This window comes from Astatotilapia calliptera, chromosome 10, assembly GCF_900246225.1.
Source record: "Astatotilapia calliptera chromosome 10, fAstCal1.2, whole genome shotgun sequence".
In the NCBI taxonomy this organism is placed as follows: Eukaryota; Metazoa; Chordata; class Actinopteri; order Cichliformes; family Cichlidae; genus Astatotilapia; species Astatotilapia calliptera.
This window is the reverse complement of record NC_039311.1, coordinates 11953657-11976347: the sequence shown is the minus strand read 5'-3', so window position 1 is coordinate 11976347 and position 22691 is coordinate 11953657. Positions and strand designations below refer to the sequence as shown.

The 22691-nt window shown below is 40.1% G+C and overlaps 1 protein-coding gene across 1 annotated transcript; it reads left to right on the top strand.

The window, feature by feature from the left end:
- The first annotated feature begins 1202 nt into the window (after positions 1-1202).
- cchcr1 (coiled-coil alpha-helical rod protein 1) lies at positions 1203-8371 on the top strand. The gene is made up of 19 exons (XM_026182869.1): positions 1203-1544; positions 1812-2100; positions 2184-2351; positions 2498-2615; positions 2835-3029; positions 3236-3399; positions 3506-3620; positions 3797-3907; positions 5062-5205; positions 5306-5416; positions 5694-5800; positions 5911-6023; positions 6126-6198; positions 6753-6871; positions 6978-7166; positions 7463-7564; positions 7729-7874; positions 7949-8096; positions 8192-8371. Exons 1-19 carry the CDS (start codon positions 1475-1477, stop codon positions 8320-8322), a joined length of 2613 nt encoding a protein of 870 aa, XP_026038654.1. The 5' UTR covers positions 1203-1474; the 3' UTR covers positions 8323-8371.
- Positions 8372-22691: the final 14320 nt, after the last annotated feature.

Genomic DNA, 22691 nt, shown 5'->3' with positions numbered 1-22691 from the left:
AACCCCAGGGGGAAAGTGGGTCATAGCAGCAACAGAAAACAGGATATACTGTAGGTAACAGCAAACACAAATGTTTGCTGCAGACATCTGGGGAAAATAATACAACGGGATACGTGAAATATGCTTGTTATCATGACTGTTAGATAGCCAATGTTAGACAGGATTTTATCTGAAGGTGGTCACATGTGCACAGTTTGTGGATTTAAATCACAAATGTTGTGTGCACAAAATGTGCATCACTGGAGGAAAGTAACACATGAGTAATCTACCGAAATTTGGTAATTGGAATTATATAAGGATACTAATGATTTTACAGTTGTGGGTAAAATATTTATAGACGCCCCTCAACCCCCCAACATTCTGTTACGTAACCAAATTATCACCAATTGCTATTCAAACCTGCACTTATGAGCCTGCTCAGAGTGCCCTTTTCTGCAAGGCCGGCTGTATTATGCAGAAATGATGTGGCTGTCAGACACCCCTGGGTGTTCTTGAGGTGAGGGAGTCCCAGGCAAAGAAGGAATGTTGTAATTTTAGGTTATCACCTCATTAAGTGCATTTACATGAGACCCTTTACCACTAATTATCTAAATGGTATCCCTTTACATCTAGATAATGCCTGAATATAAATGGCTCACGTAACCACCTCCAAAAGAATGGAATGACAGACTAATGATTTATTTAACTTATAAATATTTCTCCTATAATAAATATGATAATGTGTGTTTCTTATTGTCGAAACTTGTGGTTTCTGCACAAAGGGACAGGAAAGCTCATATATCATATTGTTTTCATAGTTTTTCTAACTAGTGTCTGTTGCTCAATGTTTTCATCTAAATAAAATATTTTCGAATTTAAATTTGCCCAGAAGGACAGTTAATTTAGTCCTCAGTGCCCCCTCTTCTCAACATATGCTACCCATCACAGTATACCTTCTGTGCTCCACCCACAGATGGTGCTATCGTTTAAGGATTACGCCCTGAATTTAGTCTATCAGGAGAGCTCTTCCAGTCGACGCTGCAAACACTGCACTGAAACGCATACAAATAGGCGGCAATGCAGGGTTACGATTTAGGGAATATTTAAAGGCAGTTTACGTGAAAAAAAGAACTCCTGCAAGATTATAATGAGGGAAATGAGAACCCAATTATATTTTTACGCTCCTTCCAATTTCCCATGATGCCCTGCGCCGTTTCAATATGTAACAGTTATGCCTAAATGAACTATTAAATTTGTTGAATTTCATATACGTATATACATGTACCATAGAAACCTTAAAATGTGGGTTATTTGAACCGAAAATAACGACTGACACGACCAGAAATTGCCCAAATCGAGAGCTCTGAATGTTGCTGTTGTACCCGTAACTAAGGCAACGGTGAAGAATGACGTGACTCGCGGGAGAACAAACGCTAAACGCACCACGGCAGCCGTGTACTGTTTCCTTCCTGTGTAATGGCAATAGTTATTTAACATGGAGAGACAAACTTTAGGGAAGAAGAGGCTGATAGTGCCGACTGACTTCACCTCACCAGTACTTCCGAGTAAGTTGCACCTAAATTCTTGTTACTGTTGAGCTAAATAAACTGTTAATTAGCAAATGTTAGCTTACAGTGTAGCCCACTTGGCGCTTACATGAACTCATGTTTAACTAGTAAAAGTGATTTTATACTTCACGATTAGGAAGCTGTCATGTTTATCTTTACTGAGCTTAGCGTAACAATATGCTTGTTTGGGAACATGGGGAACCTTATATTGGATTAGAGTAGCTAATGCATGCAGGCACATAGACACTGTTTTATTTTATGAAGGGGAGACTCCGGAGGACCTCATACCCCCATCGCATTTTGCATCAAGTGCCCATTCTGCTGGAGCAAACAGATGTGTTCAAATCCCGGCGACACAGCCACCCATCTCCTGGATAAACCAAGGCATGATATCAGCACCATCATCAGGGGAGCCAAGTCCTGCCAATCCATGGCTTGCCATCAATCAGGCCCAACAGGAAATCTTGGAGCTGAGGAAGGAAAATCAGAGGATCTTGATGCTACAAGGAGACAGCATAAGGACCCCTGATTATCGTTCAGATTGTAGAGCCAGGTATATCCACTACATGTTTTATATGGTCTGTCACTTGGGTGGCAATATGGACATATTAATGTGGTCTCTTTCCTTTTATGCAGATCAAAAGACAGAGGAGGTAATTTGTCTCGATGGGAATCAGAGTGGCGACTGGAGGCAGAAAAGCACAAGGCTGAAGCAGAGAGGTTAAAGGGGCAGGTGGAGGCACTAAAGGAGATTGCAGAAAGATGCAGGGAAGAGGTCAGAGACAAAGACAACACCCTTAGCAGGTAAGAGATGTGCTTGTGTCATTATGTGACATCTGAGTGATATTATGTATTTTTTCCCCACACATTTAGTACGTAACCTGACATTATGGAGGTCAGCAAATAACGGTTTTGAACAAGCTTAACTTGGAATAACCTTTGCACAACAGACACAGCCATGAGATGGAAGCAATACATACGGATCTATCCAAGGCTAAGTCTGAACTCAGCCAAATCAGAGAGGAGCTCAGTCTCTGCAGCGCACAGAAGGAAAAAATAAGCTCACAGGTAATGATGTTTACTGACAAAACATTTCATTTCGACACTCTTGTAGACATACATCACCTGAGAGTTACTGGCATTTTGTAACTTATTTTGGCAGTTTGCAGTTAAATTTGTTTTTGTACAGTTTTGTGATCCCAATAAAACATTTTAGTCACATTTCACAATAATAAGGTTAATAAAGTCTGCTTTTTCTGTTTGCAATATGTCTGTTTTTTCTCACAGCTTGAAAGACTGAAAGCAGAGTCGGAGGAGGAAATTACAAGGCTGAGGAGAGATGCTGAAAGGAGCAAAGAGGAATCCCGGGAGCTTGCTTTGAAGGTTGAAATGGGCAGGTTGCAGGCTGTAGAGGAAGCCAAACAACAGACTCTCAGACTATTAGAGCAACTAGAGGAATTTCGGAAGAACAAGGAGGTGGAGGTGTGTTTAAATGATCATAAACATTGTACTTTGGTGACCTCATTTAGGATTAAGGGCCTTAATCCAACAACAACTAAGTATCTCTGAGCAGAACTCTGAGCACTGCCTTCACTCTGACTTTGCAAGTAATGTGAGAATGTGTATTTGAAGATGAATAAGTCATTATGTCACTATTTGTCTGTGTCATAAACTTCCCTTATTTTCAGCTGCAACAGTTGAATGCATCCCATTATGCAGAGTTGGGTGCAGCACAAAAAACAAATGGTGAACTACAGGACCGACTTCAGTCAATGACCTCAGAACTGCTGCAGCTAAAGAGCACTCTGATGGAAGTATCTACTGAGAGAAATGGACTAAAAGAACATTTAAGGTGCTTCATTCAATCTAAAACGGAACAGAACTAAAGCATTTAAAGCACTCTGTAGTCACTGTTTTGTGTGTGTGTGGTGAGGGGCATGTTGTTGTTTATTTTTCAGCCAAATGGGACAAGCTTTTGAGACACAGTCTGCTACATTGCAAAGCCTCAGAAATTACATCGGCCAGCTTGCACCAGAGAAAGGAGAGAGGGAACGATTAAATGAAGCTGTTGAGGTAGAGGCAATATATACAGTATTGATTGTAATGAGCATACTGCAAAGTAAATGCATGGGACTTTCAAATGTTCTTTTCACTAGAGTAAAGGAAGAACAGTAAAATATGAATGAGTTAATGTACAAATTATATAATTAATGCTAATTGTGTGTAATTTAATCTTGTCCATTTTGCAGAGGTTGAACAAAGAGAAAGCAGCTCTTCAGACAACTGCAGAGCTTTTGACAGTCAGGCTTAACTCTGTGAATGAGATACTCGTCCTCCAAGAAGAGAAAATGGTGAAAAAGGTGAGTGGGTTTTCTTGACTTTCTAAATTTACATAGCAAAACATGATACAAAACTGTGTTTAAGACATCTGGTGATCAGCAGCAGTCTAATGTGAAACCAGCAGATACCTATGATTTTGTGTTGTCTCTAAGGATGTTTGCGGACCACGTAAGGTAAGAAATGTCAAACTGAATGTACATCACAGACCACATTGAATAAGCCGGACTAGTGAAACACACCTTTCTTTCTGTGTATATACGTTTAACTACACATGTAATATCTGAGATATCTTAATGAGAAGAAAGGGCTATTTTTGTACATGATAAAGAAATGCTGCTGTAGTAGATTAAAGAAATCTGTCAGCACAACTCTTTGGGTTTAAATTGAAAGAAATAAAAGTGTAAAATTACAGAGAACTACACTTCTGTATCCGTCTTAAGTTAACTCAGTTGGGTGCTCACTTCACATATGCGTACACTGAGTAGCGCTGCAGGAGACTGAAATATGATAACAGTTGGTAGAGATAGGTAATTACAGTAAACCGCTTAGTTTGTTGTTGGAGGCTACATCCTCTGTGATGCTCCGTTATCACACAGTACTTTGGAAAGGTTTAGCCTATTTTAGATGTTGAGATTCTTACGTGTCATGGAATATCATCTGGGAGGCGTTTGGTCAGTCCCAGATTATTTACCTTGTTGCATGTGATAGCAGCTTCAAACATGCAGTCAGAGTCTTATATCATGATTGGAACAAACTCCTAAAAGAGATGGTATGGTATGGCCTTTACGGAGCCATTTCTCAACATCACTGAGTCAGTCTGGCATTATATGAAGAGATGTGAGCAACAGAAGGTCTTCAGTACACAAATGCATTTAGAAAATTGGTGCTGTTTTGGATGCAAATTATTATTTTTTTCATTGGGCTCTTTGTAAAGTTGACAGATTTTAAAACCTGCTATATTGTCCATTGATAAGCATTGTCAGTTTACCTTTAGTACCCAGATCCTTTGTGCAGTACTACATTGTGGGAAAGAGAGAAGAAAACTCCTCATTTCAAGATGTAGTGCTTTAGAAAACATCAAGGCTAATTTGAAAACAATTATGCATGCTCATGTGGTGCGTGCACTGAAGTGTATGTGTGTATTTGTGTTTCCCATGTGTGTGTGTTTCCACAGACATCAATGGATCCACTTGTGGAGAAAGGATCCGAAGGCCTTCAAGTGCTTCAGCTGTGGAGAGAGAAAGTGTTCAAGTTGTGCGTCCAGCTTCGCTCAAAGGACATCGAGATAAGAGGAGAAAAGGAAAAACTGATTTCAAAAGTATGAAAACGGCTATTATTTTGCTATATCACACAGTACAGGTAATTCCAGCGTATTTAAAACTGTGTTCAATGTGGGACTGCAATGATGTGTGTTTTAGGTCAGATTTGCAGAGCAGCAGCTGCAGCAGGAGCAGCACAGAGCTAGCGTGCTCCAACACAGCCTACATGACAGGATCGCTGAGCTGGACCTCGAGAGGGTGGAAAAGGATGTTAGTACCAGGGCAACTGATGTGATTTACATGGCTGTCTGAAATTTTGATGATGCGTAATAAACTTCGGTCTGCCTAGGAAAGTGATAAATGCTCGTACATTTTTTACCACAGCAGATGATGCTGACTGCACCAAAACTTTGGTTCCCAGAGCCATTGAGGTTTAAAGGACAGCACCTGGGGAAAGACAATCTTAAAAACTAAGCACCGCATTAAAAACAGTAAAACAGATCTGTGAAAGATGCTCAGTTATATGTGGGAATGTTTTTCTTTCCAGGCACTGAAACAGGATTTGGCCAGTGTTCACAAGGAAAATGTTCAGTTGAAGTTACAGAGCCAGAAAGCAGAGGCTGAACTTAAAACCTTGACAGAGGCAGTGCAAAGGTAAAAAAAAATAGCAAAACTGAATTTCAGAGGATAAGGAAAGATAAGGAGACGTATTAGAAAAGTAGAAATAGAATTCAAGACAGACATATATTGGCTGTGCCTTACAGATTCTGTGAGGCGCTGGAAAGCAAGGTGGCAGAAGTGGAGGCAGCTAAAGCAAGGCTCAACACTTTTACCCAGAGACTGACTTTTGCTAAAAGACGAGTGGAGACAGTCCAAGGTACGTGTGTGTGTCTATATATATATATATATATATATGCTGATGGGTTAATAGCATAGCTAGAAGAACATAAAGAATTTATATCGGGTTTTGTTTTTGCAGCTTTGGTCATGAGGAAGGCAGCCCTGCAGAAAGTTGAACAGGCCTGTAAACAGCCAGATAAGGATGCTGAAAGGTACAGTTTTTTTTTTTGTTTTTTTTTCTTCAATGTGGGTGATTCTCTCTTTCACCTCTATTTCATCTCTTTCACGTTCTTTCTGGATCATAGACATACATTTTAGGCCAAGAGCCTTTATAAGCATCTTGTTCTTCCACTCACTTGCTCTTTTGGCTTTCTCACAAAAAGCTCATGTTCTAATATGTCAGGATGTTCTTGCATTAGTAGAAATAGTTGCTGCTTTCAAGCCTCATATGTGGTGAGATGAATGAAGGATCAAGAAAAGAAAATAAGTACGTGGAGGGTTCTGAGGTTAGATTTTTATGCTGGTATAGAGTGGCATACTGATTTGCTGGGACATATATAACAGGTGTCGCTAATGTGGTTGAAATAAGTGTTGTGAATAGCAGGTGTTGCTGTCTTATGCTGTCAGTGTATCTATACAAGATGATTATAATTCATGCAAAAAGTAACTTTCAGGCTGTTTAGCTTACTTTGTTATGCATCATGCAGAGCCTTCTCTACTTCTGCTTGTCTGTTTGCTGTACCATTTTATCTTTGTTGCCCTGCAGCATCAGAAACCTCCAGATAGAGCACAGTTTGGTGTGCGAAGAGAGAGACAGACTCACTCGAGAGCTCAAAAGAACCCCAGAGCTTATCGAGAACGCTCTCGCTGATCTGAAAGAGCAATGTGAGACCCCATATGGATCACAACACCCATTATATCGTCTGTTTGTCTGGTACATATCCACATTTCTGTAATGCATGTGTCTCCGCGCACTTTATACCCTCTGCAGATGAGAGTAAAGTTAGGCTACAGCAGCAGGAGCTGGAGCAGAGCTGGGTGGAGCTCGAGCAGGCTGTAGCTGGTAGAGAGGAGGCTGAGCAGAACCTGCAGCAGATCCAGGCCCAGCTGGAGGACACTAAGGTCACCCTGGAGAGAGTCCGCTGTGAGCTGCTCAGCCAGCAAGAGCAGAGTGAGCAGGGTGAGGCCGCTCGCTGTGCACCTTTCAGAAGGCCCTTCAGCTGAAAGCAGCTGTTCTCTGTGCCTAAAAGCTAACAATGCTGTGAGAGCGGTTAACCAAAAACAATAACGTTACAGACTGACCACGCACACAACACTGTGTTTTAGACTTTTATGTAGACTATAAAAATGTGCAAACATATACACTGAAACCTAATGCATCCCTGGAGTCACATAGAAGTATTGAACTCAGACACTCTCTGTATGTCAAACACAGTACTGAGGAGTGGTGCATTTGTTTCCCCTACCCTGCTTCAGCCCTACAGGAAAGAGTGTCTGAGATTGAGGAGCGGTGTTCTGAGAAGCTGAGAGAAATGGAGGCTCAAGTCAGCACAGTCAGGAAAGAGCACACCAAAGCAGGTAGTAAGATTAACTGTATGCTGCCTCAGTACACTGCAGGTTTACATATGGCAATGAAGTCATATCCTTAATGCAGACTTTGCTCTAATATGATTGGAATTGTTTACACAGTATATAGCAGCATATCCCTGTGGCTTTTGAGGCGTCTGTATCGTCTGTTGCAGTTATGACTTTGCGTGAGTTTGAGAGAGAGGCAGCAAAGAAACTGGAAGAGATGAAGCAAAGCCGAAATCCGGAGAGTGAAAACACAAGGAGGAAAGTCCAGCACAAACAACTGAAGGAGACAGTGAGGGACAAAAACCAACACTTGGTAAGATTTTATTATAGCAAAACACAGTCGTGGAGATTTTTGCTTCTGTGTCATTCGACCTGCATTTGTTCCAGGTCACAGTTGCTGATAGAGGGCTGATGAAGGAGCACCAGAGAGCTCAGGCGATGGCTCGGCAAAACTCTGCTGCTCAATGGAAACCTCGACAAAACGCTTCAGAATGGAGCTGTTCTGTAGGCCCACAAGTCCAACTACCTGCAGATGGTAAGAAATGTCTTAGTTTTGCATGTTTTTTTTGAAGTCCCAGCATTTACACAGATGTGACAGAGCTGACCAATGACCTGTCTGCATCCTGTCAGAGACACTTCTGTGTGTTTTGGAGGAGCTCCATACTCTCAGTGCTGCAGTGGTAAACAGCTCTGAGGACTCTGCGGAGGAGGAAGGACAGAGTGACATTGTGGAACCATCCACCGGCAGTCTGCACAGCTGATACCTGAAGATGTGTCACTGCAGCCAGTAAACCCACCTTTAAATTCTAACTGTTGGCAGTGTTGATAACATACAGCTCCTGGAAATCATTTGTTTGAGCCAAACCACTTAAAATCAGACATGTCACATTTGAACTAAACAGATACTGTGTGTTACATGTAGAGTAATATAAATTTAAGGTTGTGTAATTCTTCGAGGATTCTGTGACAATGGTCCATTTTCTGAATAATCTAAATTTCTTGTCTTTGCAGTAAGATAATAAAATATATTTTTAAGTGAAATCTGTGGTGTTTGATTTTTCAAGTAAAATTAGATATACATGGAGACATTTTGACACGAGTTTCCAAGCCTTTTTGAGTCAGCCGTGAAGCTTAAGTTTATAAAGCAGCTGTTTATATAATTGGTGCATCAGCCATATTTTTTCTGATATGGATAACTGGAAAGATCTATAAGATTTTCACATTACAAAAAGTCAATATTTTCAATTCGAAGCTCCTTTATGGAGGTCAATTTTAAAATGGCTCTCAGTCATAGGACTGATGATGATAAACATCATGATGAGCCAGATAATTGTGCTATTTGTCATGTTGTCACGAGTGCTAATCAATTTTGTAGCAATACAAAGTTTCAAGCCTCTAGGTAAAAATACCTCATGGAAAACTGAGGGAGAGTGAAAATACTAATAATGTCTTGGCTTTTCTACTCTATTTTCCAAGATCATTGAAGACGTACGTTCCTGGAGAGGTGATTCATCATGGCAAGCAGAGGATGCATGCGTCAAACTTAAAATTTTAAGAAACTTAATAGTGGATGATTTGAAGTTGAGTCTTGCATTTATATCGAGGGCTCATAAAGCAATATATAAGACGTGAGAACATTTAAATTCTTTTATTTTAAGCCTTTGATACAAAAGTCTTTAATGTAATAAATAACCCACGAAGAAACCATAACATTACAGTTTAGAATCAGTATTAGTGGATACATTTAATCTTGGTCATAAGTTATGATTGCGATGCATACTTTAGCTCATATCACTTCATATCAGGAGCAGTGACATCCCACTATCAGGGCAATACTAATAATTCTGAACCATGTTAAACACAGGTGTAAGTTCTAACGCTTAACTCATGTCCACTACAACACCAGAAGAGGGCGATGTTGTCAAAGATGAGAGCAGCACATATGCTGTTTGGGGTTAAGCTTAAAACAAATTTAATTTCACTATGATAAGAAATATATCCAGAATAATTTAATGTTGTTTCTCAAAAGATTTCAAACAACATAAAGGATCTGGGTTAAAACATTTAGAATAAATATTGCAATATTGTTGCTTTTTCCCTTAAGCCTGGAAAAGAATTATTTTACTATTAGCAGCCTGGCTGAATATGTAATTATAGACAGGGGGGCAACTAAACAACACAGTGGGTGGCTAATAAATTAGGAAAGCACTGGAATACAAACAATAAATGAAATAAATTGAATAATAACAATAATTTAACAAGAAGCATAAACAAAGACTTTTCATGTTTGCAGAAATATCAACTGACATGAAAACAGTTTTTTTTTCTTTCCTAAAATCAGCTTCACTGATACTGGAAAGTGTTGCTGTGTGCTTGTGTATGAGAAATCCCGCATTTGCTTCTGAGGCTGATACTGTGCTGTCAGAGTGCACTGTGTCAAATCCGAGCATCTGCTGTCATTGGCCCTGCCTGTCATTAAGAGTCTGCGTCAAGGCTCAGTCCACTAGCTGTTTTTCTCAAGTGGAGTGTTGTTTCCATTGCTTGTACAGTTTTGCGTTTTCACTGGAATGGTAATGTTTTCTTATCAATAAATGATTTATGGCCTGTATTATTACTAAGCACTGTATTAAATATTTATAACATAACGCAAAGAAAGTGAGGGCTACCTTGGGACTGGGAAAAGATGCCGATGTTTGCACATGTAGGGTCAGAACAACATGCTGAAGTCCTACTGCTGTTGATATTTAGGGCACAAATATAGGGCACTGTGTGCAGCTCATTGCCTTACTCTGTTGCTGTCAGCTATTCAGGTTTTCTTTCAGCTAACCATAGCTAAACTTTGCATGTCTTAAATGTTGTGAAAACCTGCAGTTGCAAAGCCTATTACAATTTGTGAAGTGTCCCCAAAGTGGAGTCCTCTCGGGGACAGTCCTCATTCAAGTTTGCTACAGCCAGTGACTGGAATAACCCACAAAACTTTTTTCCACAGCATATTCTCTCAAGGACATTGTAGCACTTCCTTAAATATACTATTCAGACTATACCAGCATTTCTTGTTTAATACCTTTAAAGCATTAGAAACTACAAAAATATTCACGTCTTTATTCCTCTAGTGAAGAAAACAGTTTGCATTAAAAGGTGACAAACAAGCATGCCTGACACGAGGCCCTGGTTAATCTGCTTGCCTGATCTTTGAAAGGTTCTTGCGGGCCAGAGAGCGGAGCAAACTGGAAGCAGTGTCTGAGGCTGACGTGATTTAGTAAGTCAGGGGTGTCGCCCACCAGAACTGCATGCTCCATGAGCCTGGCTGATGGTTGTGCACTGCTGCGGAAGGCCAGGCTGCAAGTTAGAACCGCAGACATGGAGGAGCAGTGATGCAGGCAATGTGGGGCACTGTTCAGTGGGGGTTGCTGTGGACCGAACTCTTCAATTTTGTCATTACTACATCACTTTATGTCACTTTCCTGCAGTGATTTAAATGAAGCAGAATGTTGTTATTTTTTTTGCATCAGCATAATTTTGCTGTAGGCTGAGCTACAGACCTCTGAGACTAAAATCTATGATATAGTGAGAATATTCATGCAGTCGGGGTTCTGACTGAGAGCATTAACCATTTCATACAAGTCTGAGCAGAAAAGCTCTGCAAAATAATGACACATTATTCAATCATTATTAGCTTGTCAGACTTTATTTTCAGCTCTGCAGCTGAGTAATCTGTGATCTCTTATCGTTTCAGATCAAATTTAAAAACTACTTGAAGCCGCACTTTTTCCCCCCCTGTAGTTGCTTTTTGAAACAAATGGTAAACACGGCATCATCCGTGCATAAGTCACCACCTGTGCCAATCAGTCACCTTGTTTGGAGCTGTAATTGCAGTTCCCCTTTGGAGTGATCAGTGTAATACGGTACACACGGTGAGGCAGCAAAGCTGTTTACTCAATGCAGGAATGAAGTGAACAAATAAAAGGGACACTTTTCAACTTTTGTTATTATTAAGTGATTAACAAAGTGCTCTCAGCCTGTGCCTGTTTTCCTTTAAAACCATTTGAAAGGTGTGTCGTAGCACTTCACTCTGAGTGCAAACTAAGCTATTAAATAAGTATATGTCAGGAGTAACATCTACATGCTCCCAAAGATCATCCCGGGCCTGATAAATAAAAAAAGATATCAACTGAGCCGAGTCAAAACTCTAGAAATAATGGCTGCTTTGAAAGATCATAGATCCACTTGAAGAGAAACTGAAGAAAGGCTTAATCCCTCAGTTTAAACAGAAGCTCTTCTTTTACTTGTGGAGCTAGTTTGTCCCCAGTTCATCAGTCATCATTATCGTAACATCTCCCCGACTTAACAACAGCTGCCTCTTGTTTCGCCCTTTGATTTTAGCCTTAGATATGCTTATCGTATTCACAGAAAAAAGCCCTTAATGTGTTTCTAAAATGCATTTCAAAATCCATCACTTTCCCCCGTTTCTTTGAAAGTAGTGGTTACTGCCAACACTTCACAATGATAAAAATACAAAGAATGGCTCCCTGTTGAAAAAGATTGAATCAGTTTAGTCTGCGAACAGCGTCCACTGGCAGGACTTACATAAGCAGCAGAGAAGCAGCAGCACTTTCCACACATATTCACATTTTCTTTTCTGAGATTTCTAATTTAATGTTTCACTTAACTGGTCAAATGTTCACGTGTGTGTGCGTGTGCGTACTAATGTTCATTCCGCAGCATTAGAAATGATATAAACTATATAGAACATCAGTAGAAAAGACAGCCAAAGGGCAGAAAGTCAAATGTTAGCGCTCTCCTTTAAAACATTAACTACATCAGAACAGCTGTTGTTGGGATCTCAATAGCAAAAAAATAAATTAATAAATGAGACAAGGGATGTGTGAGAAAACAGAACATCGATAATTAAAATTGCCAAGCTAATTTGTTTTGTTCTGTAAGCGCTTTGCCTGTGGGGTATTCAGTTAAAGATGTGGGAATGTTTAATCAAATTTCCATTAATATTCATCTGTGCGGCTGCACCTTAACTCCCTCTGGTTACCAGCATGTTGTTCAAATAAGGCCTACTAATTACCAGATTTTAAGACTTTTATTTCATCCGTTCCTTCATTTGTGAGCAATCTGTTCCATATTTTGATTCAGTTGGTGGTTTTTTTCTTCCAGCGGCACTTTGTCCGAGATAACAGCCATGTGACAGTTTAATAACGTACTCTGTAAAGCAATGGACAAACGGACTAGTGAAATGCACTCCTTTTTGGGTCCATATTATTATAATTTGTCATTATGTCGAGACAAAAAGAAACACTGAAGCAATTCCACCATCTGCAAACAAGAAATTGCTTTAAGTTCTGGACTTTAAGAAATGTGTCTCATGATTGCAGAGCACTGTGATTCATTCCTCTGCATAAAAACGTTGCTGTGGGCGTCCTGTCTCTCAACAAATATGCAAATGCTTGAGCTGATAAGAAGAAAAAAAAAGGATGAGGGTATATAAGGTGGAATATAAACTCAAACTAACCTGAGAGGCGTCATTTTGAGATCATGTCTTTCCAAACATCCTATATTGCTTGCAAGTTTGCAGTCAAATCTTGGCAGCTGTTGTATTTTTACAGTGATCCTGGTTAAAGAGAACTTACGCATTTTATGGTATGACAGGCGCCAGGAGTAAAGTAACTATAATTTTTTAGTTTTAGGCCTAACCTGTGCAAACATGTGTTACACTGATTGCTGTGTCAGTTTGGAACAAATGAATCAATAAGCTGACAGACACCAAAGTGTTCTGATGATAAAAGATTGCCTTTTTTTTTTTCTAAAGGCCAGTTTTCTGGCATTTTATTGAAAGAATTGAAAAAGACTAGTAAAAATAGAGCAATAGATAAATTACTTGTTGCCCTAGTTACAACATTTGAATGGAAGAGCATGTCCAACACTGAACATCTGCACCTGACAGAGGGCTGGAGTGAATCCACAGCGTCCCTCTTCATCGTTACAATATTGCACATGACATTCCAGCACTGCAGGTCTTTGCAGCCAAAACTTAAACTGGCTCAAATAAATCCCTCAGCACACAGAGTGAGTCATTTGCTAAAATGAATAATTTACATTAGCAATTTTATTGAAAATGTATACAAAATTACTGAGTCATGCTAAATTTTGATTTACAAATTTCTAACACCATGAATTGAGACTGTAGCAAATGTATCCATGTGGTGCTCCTGACTATTCTGTGTCATCCGCTATACCTCTTAAATTGTCCTGTTTTTTTTTTTCAGGCAAAGTCACATCAGGTCTTTATGTAAAGAGTTTCTCATTCCTGCTTATGCCTTTGTCACATCCTGTTAGAATTGTTATGATGCACTTTATGCTTGCATGACGCAGTCATCCTTAAGTCATCTTCAGTTTGATTGAAATTCTGCAACTAGGCTCCCAGCAATGTCTCCTTACTTTGGCATATATTGGATTTGTAGTGTTTAAACCTCCTGACACTGTCTCCAAGAAAATGTATGATTAATATAAATCTTCTTGACGGTTTATATTTTTATACAGTTTCAGGATTTGAAATTGAACACTGCAGCCAAGTTAAATCCATGTGGGTTAAATGCTTGTGCTACTTATATATGCATCATTTGCTTGATTTACCTTAGCACTATATGACTGAGCAGAAGTGCTCACATTCTGTAATTATCTGTGCAGTAAATTTGCCAGGTGGCATATATGCACTTTAGTTTCTTCATTAGGTCCATAAACACTGTGATTAACACTGTGTGTGCAGCATTTAGTATTTTATGGATGATGTGTGAATACTTTTAAGGATAGGGCCAAAATGTGTTTCATTCACTAATTCAGCTGTTTGCTGCAGGATTAAAAGGATGGTGGTGGAATAAGTGATTGATGACAATACAAAAATTTTGTGTCCAGAAGTTTTTACGTGGGCTCAGATCAATCCATAACCAGTGAATCCATGAGGTGTGTCCTTCTGTTTGTTGCCCCACCACTTTCTCAACTGGCTTTGGAGCGTGGACATCACGCTCGATTGTCTTTTTATGCTTTTCCAACCTGGAAGCAACATGAAGGAGCTCATGTATCGGATATTACCAAACGAAGGCGTCTAGCCTGGATAGCAGCCGTGAGACGAGCTGATATCAAGTTCTGTTACGTCTCCAGATATCAGTTGGTGTGCTCAAGACATTTTCATTCCGGTAAGTTCTAAATATGTTCACATCACACTTTATACAGTGGGGCAAAAAAGTATTTAGTCAGCCACCGATTGTGCAAGTTCCACCACCTAAAATGATGACAGAGGTCAGTAATTTGCACCAGAGGTACACTTCAACTGTGAGAGACAGAATGTGAAAAAAAAATCCATGAATCCACATGGTAGGATTTGTAAAGAATTTATTCGTAAATCAGGGTGGAAAATAAGTATTTGGTCAATAACAGAAATACAACTCAATACTTTGTAACATAACCTTTGTTGGCAATAACAGAGGTCAAACGTTTACTATAGGTCTTTACCAGGTTTGCACACACAGTAGCTGGTATTTTGGCCCATTCCTCCATGCAGATCTTCTCGAGAGCAGTGATGTTTTGGGGCTGTTGCCGAGCAACACGGACTTTCAACTCCCGCCACAGATTTTCTATGGGGTTGAGGTCTGGAGACTGGCTAGGCCACTCCAGGACTTTCAAATGCTTCTTACGGAGCCACTCCTTTGTTGCCCGGGCGGTGTGTTTTGGATCATTGTCATGTTGGAAGACCCAGCCTCGTTTCATCTTCAAAGTTCTCACTGATGGAAGGAGGTTTTGGCTCAAAATCTCACGATACATGGCCCCATTCATTCTGTCCTTAACACGGATCAGTCGTCCTGTCCCCTTGGCAGAAAAACAGCCCCATAGCATGATGTTTCCACCCCCATGCTTCACAGTAGGTATGGTGTTCTTGGGATGCAACTCAGTATTCTTCTTCCTCCAAACACGACGAGTTGAGTTTATACCAAAAAGTTCTACTTTGGTTTCATCTGACCACATGACATTCTCCAAATCCTCTGCTGTATCATCCATGTGCTCTCTGGCAAACTTCAGACGGGCCTGGACATGCACTGGCTTCAGCAGCGGAACACGTCTGGCACTGCGGGATTTGATTCCCTGCCGTTGTAGTGTGTTACTGATGGTGACCTTTGTTACTTTGGTCCCAGCTCTCTGCAGGTCATTCACCAGGTCCCCCCGTGTGGTTCTGGGATCTTTGCTCACCGTTCTCATGATCATTTTGACCCCACGGGATGAGATCTTGCGTGGAGCCCCAGATCGTGGGAGATTATCAGTGGTCTTGTATGTAGGTGGTGGAACTTGCACAATCGGTGGCTGACTAAATACTTTTTTGCCCCACTGTAGCTGAATAATATCATCGTTGGTGGTCTCGGAAGTTATAGAATTTGCGATCAAACATAGAATGGAGTGACTTGATTGGTTGATGTAAAGACAATAAATGAAATGAGACAGGAAGGACACAAATTGGCGTTAATAATTTACCCGATTATCAATGTGTTAACTTGCATGTACTTTACAATTATGGGCATATAATATGATAACGATATTTTAGCAGTTAAATGATAAATGTGTAACATTAATTATGGTGGGGGGTGGAAAATGGCTATTTCACTCGGTGCACTCCAGCTGACTTACTTTGACGACGTACTCAGAGTTTGGCGGCTTGAAAATAGCCAAATCTTGCACCCAGCCATTTGTAAATTGGATGTGCGCCTCCAGTGACTTGTAATTACGAAACTGGTTCGCTGTGTAAGCGCTTACTCCACAAACAAGATACGTGAAGATATCGGGGTAGGACAGTGGCGGTAAGTCGTCTGGGTCTTTACTCCACTGCCGTATTTCAAATGGGTCCAGATTTGCGATGCACTCTATTTTTTTTCAAGTACCGCTGCTTCGCCTCTGGACGCAATCGGTCTCTATACCGTCCGTTTTCTTTTGAGCTGCTTTTAAGCATGTTTCTTGTCGTCGTCGTTTGTTTGATTCGTAGACCCCGAAAATGGAGCTGCGCTCCCACAATGCATTGCGGCGTGACGTCAACTCCAAAGCCCTATACTGGATAGATTACAGTAGAATACAGTACTTACTTTTGTCTTACAAAATAGCTCAAAAAGTTTTTTCTGCATGGTCAAATGCCTGCTTATAACGTGCAGGTCATTGAGGTCTTAAACGAGATCAAAACCTGCTGATGGTTCCTCCTTGAGAATAAAAACTTAAGGAGACTGCGCATTTGATGTTGAGACTTGTTTGTATAGGCTAGCTTTTAACTAGTGTTGTCTTTGTTGTGATTTAATATATTGTGAGTTATATTTTTTTTATTTGTTGAAGACTATTGTGAAGCAGTTACTGATTCTTATGTAGAAAGGTATTATATAAGTAAATTTTGCTTACTTACATTCTCTTTACCCTCACTTATACTTTGTCTTCTGTGCTAGCCGTGTGTTAGCATGTAGCCTAAAGCGCTACCCTGCCTTTGTAAAACTTCACAAAGCTGTTCCAGTAGCTGTAAACTCCTTTTCTTTGTTTAGGCACAGCTTCAGGTAACTTTTAAAGATGTAGTGCATGAACAACCAGTGATGTAAGTGAAATTGCTTTATTCTGATTGAAATTATGTTGTAGCCTAACAAAGTTTTTCAAATCAAAACTTGGGACAAATGTGAAATCAGCCTTAAAGAAAAAGAGGTTATAGATGATATTGTCAGTCTTTGCTTATGCCACCCTACTTGTGATCCTTTTGGATTAAACTGAGTGCTATTATAAGTAGAATTGTGGTTTGAGGTCCTGGAGAGAAAAACAAATAACTGGCACACTAATTCATAGCTCATATGAGCTTCTGCTCATAAATGCAGTTAATTTTAGGCTAAGAGATAAACCTTAGTGTTATATATATATATATATATTAGAACAGCAAAGATCTAATGTTCACTCGTATAGCGGTAACATGACAGACAGTATAATAAGGTGTGCCGTTTTGGGAGGCTCAGAGCATTTACTGAAAATCTAAGTCAAGCCATAAATCCCAGCATTTTACAGGAAATGCTATGGAAAGGAAACATGAAAGGCTTTATTGTGAGTTTTACAGCACTGAGCAATCCCTTTTTATCTCCTTACTTTCTTGGGAGCTTTCAGACAACTTATTGCAGTCCTGACCTTGGGTGCCATAATGCACAAGTACAATATCATCATTTCATATCAGGAATTTCAGAGGTATTACTTTTATTGTTTAGTTACACATGAAACTCCCTTGGAAGCCACTGTGCTCAGCAGGGATTCTCCATTGTGGTCAGGGTTTTAATTTTGTTGCCTGTATTATTAATGTAAGTTAAAATATTCACTATATTCCTCCTGGTTTTTCTCTTTATCTACACTGTGATCCTGGCTAAATACTCACTTCTAATCAACCAGGAGAGCGACACGCCATTACATGGAAACTGCTTCCTCTTGATCCTTGACCAAGGATAAATGATAGCAGTAGATGCACAGCGAGCCGTTTGATTCTTAAGATGCTGTTTACATCTGGAGTTCTCCTTTTTAATTATCCAGTGCCAGCCCTCATCTATGTTATCTGCAAGGAAAATGAGGTCGTGTATATATCAAAGTGCTTCTGCTGCCGCGTATTCCTCCCAGCAGGCGTTTCCTCTAATGTCATCTTAAACGTGACATGCAGTCGTGCACGTGGCTGCAAAGTTTCACATCCAATTTCACAGGTTTCAACTCTGAGTAATGATGCTAAACCAGAGACTGTCACTATAATCAAGTGAAGTTTTCGATTCTTGAAACCATTAAACAAAACGAGTGAGGAGAAAACTTGGCTCTATATGTAATAAATGCTTTATAAATTATGTCCATTATAATAAACAGACTTTAAAAAGCAAAAGTGAGTGAGAGGTACATTTTTCAGTATATCTCTGGATCCTTTTGACAGTTACTCAGACTGAAGTTGAAATAATGACTCAGTAACTGACCCGTTTGATGACTTCATGAATGTGCTTGTCTGATGTGTCCAATTGTGGCTTTGTGCTCTCTGTTAACAGTGCTACTTATAACACTGGATATGCCCGTATTTAGGCCACTTCACTCCCTCAGGCTAACAACTTGTGTGCATAATTCTGTGGGTTATAACTCACAACTGCTATATATAAAACAAGGTTAAGTCCTGAAACTAATAGATTGGTATTGACAAGGGTCAAAAGGCGGCGTTCTGTGATATGTGTGGTGCGATTTTCTGAGTATTTTAGTCTGTTTCACAACAAACATGCAGTGACTAAAACAGCTCTGATGTCTGCATTTCCTGAAACTCTGAGTCAGTCTGGCTCTCTTTCACAGTGTACCTTTTGTCCCATCTTCCTCCCATCAACCCCAAGTGGTCGCAGCAGACGGCTCCCTGAGCCTGGTTCTGCTGGAGGTTGTTTCCTGTTAAAAGGGAGTTTTTCTTTCCTACTGTCACCAAGTGCTTGCTCATAGAGGGCCATCTGCATGTTTGGGGCTTTCTCTGTGTTATTGTAGGGTCTTTACTTGACATTATAAAGCAAGGTGGCTGTTTTCAAGGTGGCTGTTTTTGTGATTTGACGCTATATAAATAAACTTGAATTGATTTGAATTAAACTAACTAGCAGAGATTCAAGTTTTATCATAACGTCCTTGTTAGACTTTGAAAGTAATGTCAGATAAAAACACTGTGCTATTAATTTCATCCACCATATGGTCGACGCTTCATAAATGTCAGTTTTACGTAAACTCAGTGGGAAGTTCTGGAAAAGGGTTGCTGACATTTACACTCAATTGAATATTGCTGAAGAGGTTGTGCATCAGACAGCAAGCGGCGTGCTTCCTGAGCGGAGCTCATTTGCTCCAGTGGAAAGCGGGAAACATGCCCAAGGTGTACTGAAGATGCAGTGTAGTGATGGCCAGAAACCTCACCTAAATACTTACCCTTATTGAAATGCTGTCAGACGTTTGCCGGGGAAGTCCCGGGGAAATGGGGGAGGAACTGTAATCCTCTGTAAAGCCGGAGAATCAGTATACAGCTGTATGGACTGCAGACTCACACCGGCATGAGTTGTACCTTCAAACTAGCTCACTAAAAGCCAGATAGGAATAAACTGAAAGCATCTTCTTTATTGTAAATGGTTTTTGGTTTTGTTTTTATGTGACGCTTGTACTGCAGTTAAGTTTCTCTCTTTACTTAACCAGGAAAGGCTTTAAAAACATATTCTTATTTATGACAGCGTGGGCAAAAGGCAAAACCTCTGGAGAAAATGGTATGAGAGCTAAAAAAAGAAACATTAAAAGTCAAAAGAACAACAGCACACCCACTACTTACTAACACACAAATGGCATATGGGTATGTAACAGCACAGGTCATATTAATGTCCACAATAAATCTCTTGAATTCCTCCACCAGCTCAAATGATCAGTGAACAGACACATTTGTTTTGGGAACTTTCATCAAAATGAGGCGAGCAGGACTCAATAAATATTGCAATTCGTGTGTGATGATAGCCAGTTAACAGAGGAATAGAGCGGATCATTGATGACGTTTGATGGGAGCAAACGGAATAGCTGAGTCATAATAAAGAGCATCAAGCTTCTTGAAGGGCGCCCTTGCAAGCTGACCTATATATAACATCATCATTGACTAACATGGAGAGGAGGGGAACTTCACATGGCTGCTTATTCCTGCAGAGAAATGTGCACGTGTTAGACCTTGTTTGAGAGTCTCAAGCACTTTCTGCTGCAACAGCTACTGTTTGTGGTTTAGTCGGTAGTGACATCAGAAAGATACCTCGTATAGTGACTCACATTAGCACCTTTTTAATACATGAAATGGAAACAGCGTTCTGTCTCTGTCAGATTTTTATTAGAGTGCATATATCGGCTCATTTTAGAAATCCCATTAAGTCACTGAGGTTTAAATGGAACCAATTTAATGCTTCTTTATTATCTTGTCATGCTTTACTTTAGTGTGCCGTGTTTTCTGTAAAGAGCTGAGGGGAGGGCTCAAGAAAATATTAATAAATCATTAACATCCCTGACGAGGGCACCGAACCCAGCACACCAGTAATCTCTGCAGGATCCCTTACCCCGTTCATTCAACAGCATGAAGAATTAAGATTTGCACAACAAGCTGCCCTTTGTGCCCATCAGCTGGTGATAGACCAACACTTTGGACGGGTACGTGTTTTGCAAGAATTTCACTCAATCTGAGTTCATGCTTAAGTGGACTGAAACTAATTGCATAATTTTTCAAGTGGCAGTGAATGCATTTCTGCAAATGACAAACTAACACTGGCGCGTATCTGAAAAAAAAGGTCACGCTATACTGACAGTATATCTGTTTGTGAAACTGAACTTAATTATAGTGCAGTTGTTCTCGCTGCATCCTGTTAAAGATCGTAGTTGTATGCCAAGCATTAAATCACATCCAGATCAATAAGCACAGACACTGTTGCTTTTTTCTTTCTGTTTTTTTGCAGTGCTGGTTGTGCAGCAGTCTAACTAGGGAGCTTTAATGCTTTCTCCAGCCTTGGTGCACACATACACACACAGTATGTACACACATAGAACACATTCTGCTGCTCAGCTAATCCTAAGCCATTTAACTTTAATGTCTTTAAATAGATAAATGATTAAATGGAGTGAAGTTCAGGCAGAAGAGTTCAATAACTATTCCAATAGATTAAAATCACATCCATGCTGGGTGCTGTAGTGTGCAGGGCAGAAAGAAATTACACAGCACAGCATTGTAATATAAAACAAATGAAAGAAATCTGTAAAAGGCAGCTATTTAGTTGTTTACTGTGTGTTTTTAATATTTGGTAAAACCATAAATGCTGCAAACACTGATTTAGATGGTTGTGAACGGAGCTGTGATGTTCTAAATGAGAAACAGTAAAACAACAAAAAGAAGTAACATTGCGTTAGCAGAGTTAACTCTGAAGCAAGCACAACTGCTTTAGGAGAACTCTGTCTTCATTACTGGAGCATGTTTGAAATTAGCAGTGGGTTTGTTGACATCATTAAGTTTTAAGGGCAGTGATAACCCGGCTATGGCTGCAGGTTTCCCCCGCTGGTGCCGTGATACTGTTCTCCATTGTCAATAATTCCCATTTCTGTCATGGCTTATGCCGAGGCGGATGGTGAAGTAATTGGATGGACCATGTTGAACCAACATACTGGGGCTCAAAACTCAAAGATCTGTCTAAACTGATGCTTTCTTTTCCCTCCCCCCTACTGTCTGTCTGAGATACAGGCAGTTTTAAAAGACAAAACTGGTGTGAATTAGATAAAATAAATATAGTATAATAGTTAAAGTTGCAGCATCTTATCATATTTTGTGTTGTGTGAGTCAGAGTCCTCCTAGCTAGTGCAGTATACTTTCTTCGAACTGACCAGCGTAAGACGGGCTGCCTGAATGCTTAATAATGAACATTAAACATGGAGCACAGACATTTCACCAGAAGAGATGGCCTTGTTGCATATCTCAGTAACGTGCACTCAATTGCAAAATGTAAATATGCTGATGCTAGTAGGACCTATTCCTGTGTGTCGGTGATGGATTAGACACACAGATGATTTTGGAGGGGAGAAAATATGAGCTACTTTATGCTTCTGTCACTGCCTTTTTCATTTAGATTTTATCTTAAGTGACCCTAATTTCAATCACCTCCCACAAATGATGCTGTTGCTTCTGCCTTGTTCCCCTTTGCATCAGCTGTTCACTTTCGCAGAAAAAAATGAGTGGGAATCCAAATCACTAACACAAGTAAGTCAATTAGGGTTCTAATATATAGCATTAGTTAGGTACCTTGGCAGCCGGTGATTAAACAGTGATAAATCAGAGCATTAGTGCCCACAGTTACTGTTCCTGCTCTCAAACACCTGCAGGGGACAGCCTCGGATTATGCTGCTATTGTGCTGGACTAATGCTGCATGCATACTCCCACACATGTGAACACAATAGGAAGGGATACCATAGATGGATAGATAGCGTGCTTATACATGGCCTGTATGCAGACACACACAGCACATGCACACATGCACAAGTCAGCAATATACTGGTGATCCATACAGACCGCATGTCAGT

Coding starts and splice junctions, on each gene's coding strand:
- cchcr1 (XM_026182869.1), top strand. CDS start 1,475: ATGGAGAGACAAACTTTAGGGAAGAAGAGGCTGATAGTGCCGACTGAC. Junction 5,417..5,693: donor TCGAGAGGGTGGAAAAGGAT/GTTAGTACCAGG, acceptor TTTTCTTTCCAG/GCACTGAAACAGGATTTGGC. Junction 8,097..8,191: donor AGTCCAACTACCTGCAGATG/GTAAGAAATGTC, acceptor GCATCCTGTCAG/AGACACTTCTGTGTGTTTTG.